Genomic DNA, 691 nt, shown 5'->3' with positions numbered 1-691 from the left:
GCCCCACGGCACCATGTCGGTGGAGCTGGAAGAAGCCGATCTGCCCCTGACCGAGGCGGAGGAGGTGCCGCTCGCCCCGGAGAAGAAAGCGGCCGCTAAGAAGGCGAAAGCCGGCGGCGGCTCGTCGTTGTCGCCGTCGAAGAAGAAGAAGAACAACAAGAAGAAGAACCAGCCGGGCAAATACAGCCAGCTGGTGGTGGAGACGATCCGCAAGCTGGGCGAGCGCAACGGCTCCTCGCTGGCCAAGATCTATAACGAGGCCAAGAAGGTGGCCTGGTTCGACCAGCAGAATGGCAGGACCTACCTGAAGTACTCCATCAAGGCGCTGGTGCAGAACGATACGCTGCTCCAGGTCAAGGGCACCGGCGCCAACGGCTCCTTCAAGCTCAACAGGAAGAAGCTGGAAGGCGGCGGCGACGGGGGCGCGGGCAGCGGCGCCCACAAGTCCCACAAGAAGGCCACGGCCTCCACGTCCCGGCGGGCGGAGAAGAAGCCGGCGACCAAGAGCAAGAAGCCCGAGAAGAAATCCCACAAGAAAGGGGCCAGCGGCGCGGCGGCGAAGAAGGACAAGGGCAAAGCCAAGAAGGCCACCAAGAAGGGAGCCGCGTCCCCCGGGGGCAAGAAGGTGAAGAAGTCGGCAAAGCCCAAGGCGCTGAAGAGCAGGAAGGCATGAGAACGGGGCGTGGGGAGC

The 691-nt window shown here is 64.0% G+C and overlaps 1 protein-coding gene across 1 annotated transcript; it reads left to right on the top strand.

Moving 5' to 3' along the window:
• Window positions 1-6: 6 nt before the first annotated feature.
• LOC106888769 (histone H1x) lies at window positions 7-685 on the top strand. The gene has a single exon (XM_014943239.1). It carries the CDS (start codon window positions 14-16, stop codon window positions 671-673), a length of 660 nt encoding a protein of 219 aa, XP_014798725.1. The 5' UTR covers window positions 7-13; the 3' UTR covers window positions 674-685.
• The last annotated feature ends 6 nt before the right edge of the window (window positions 686-691 follow it).

Source organism: Calidris pugnax, unplaced genomic scaffold, assembly GCF_001431845.1.
Source record: "Calidris pugnax isolate Ruff unplaced genomic scaffold, ASM143184v1 scaffold128, whole genome shotgun sequence".
In the NCBI taxonomy this organism is placed as follows: Eukaryota; Metazoa; Chordata; class Aves; order Charadriiformes; family Scolopacidae; genus Calidris; species Calidris pugnax.
Note: the sequence above shows the minus strand (reverse complement) of the source record. Positions and strands in the feature narration are given on the sequence as shown.

Excerpts from the sequence above, each read along its gene's own strand:
- LOC106888769 (XM_014943239.1), top strand. The coding sequence starts at position 14 with ATGTCGGTGGAGCTGGAAGAAGCCGATCTGCCCCTGACCGAGGCGGAG.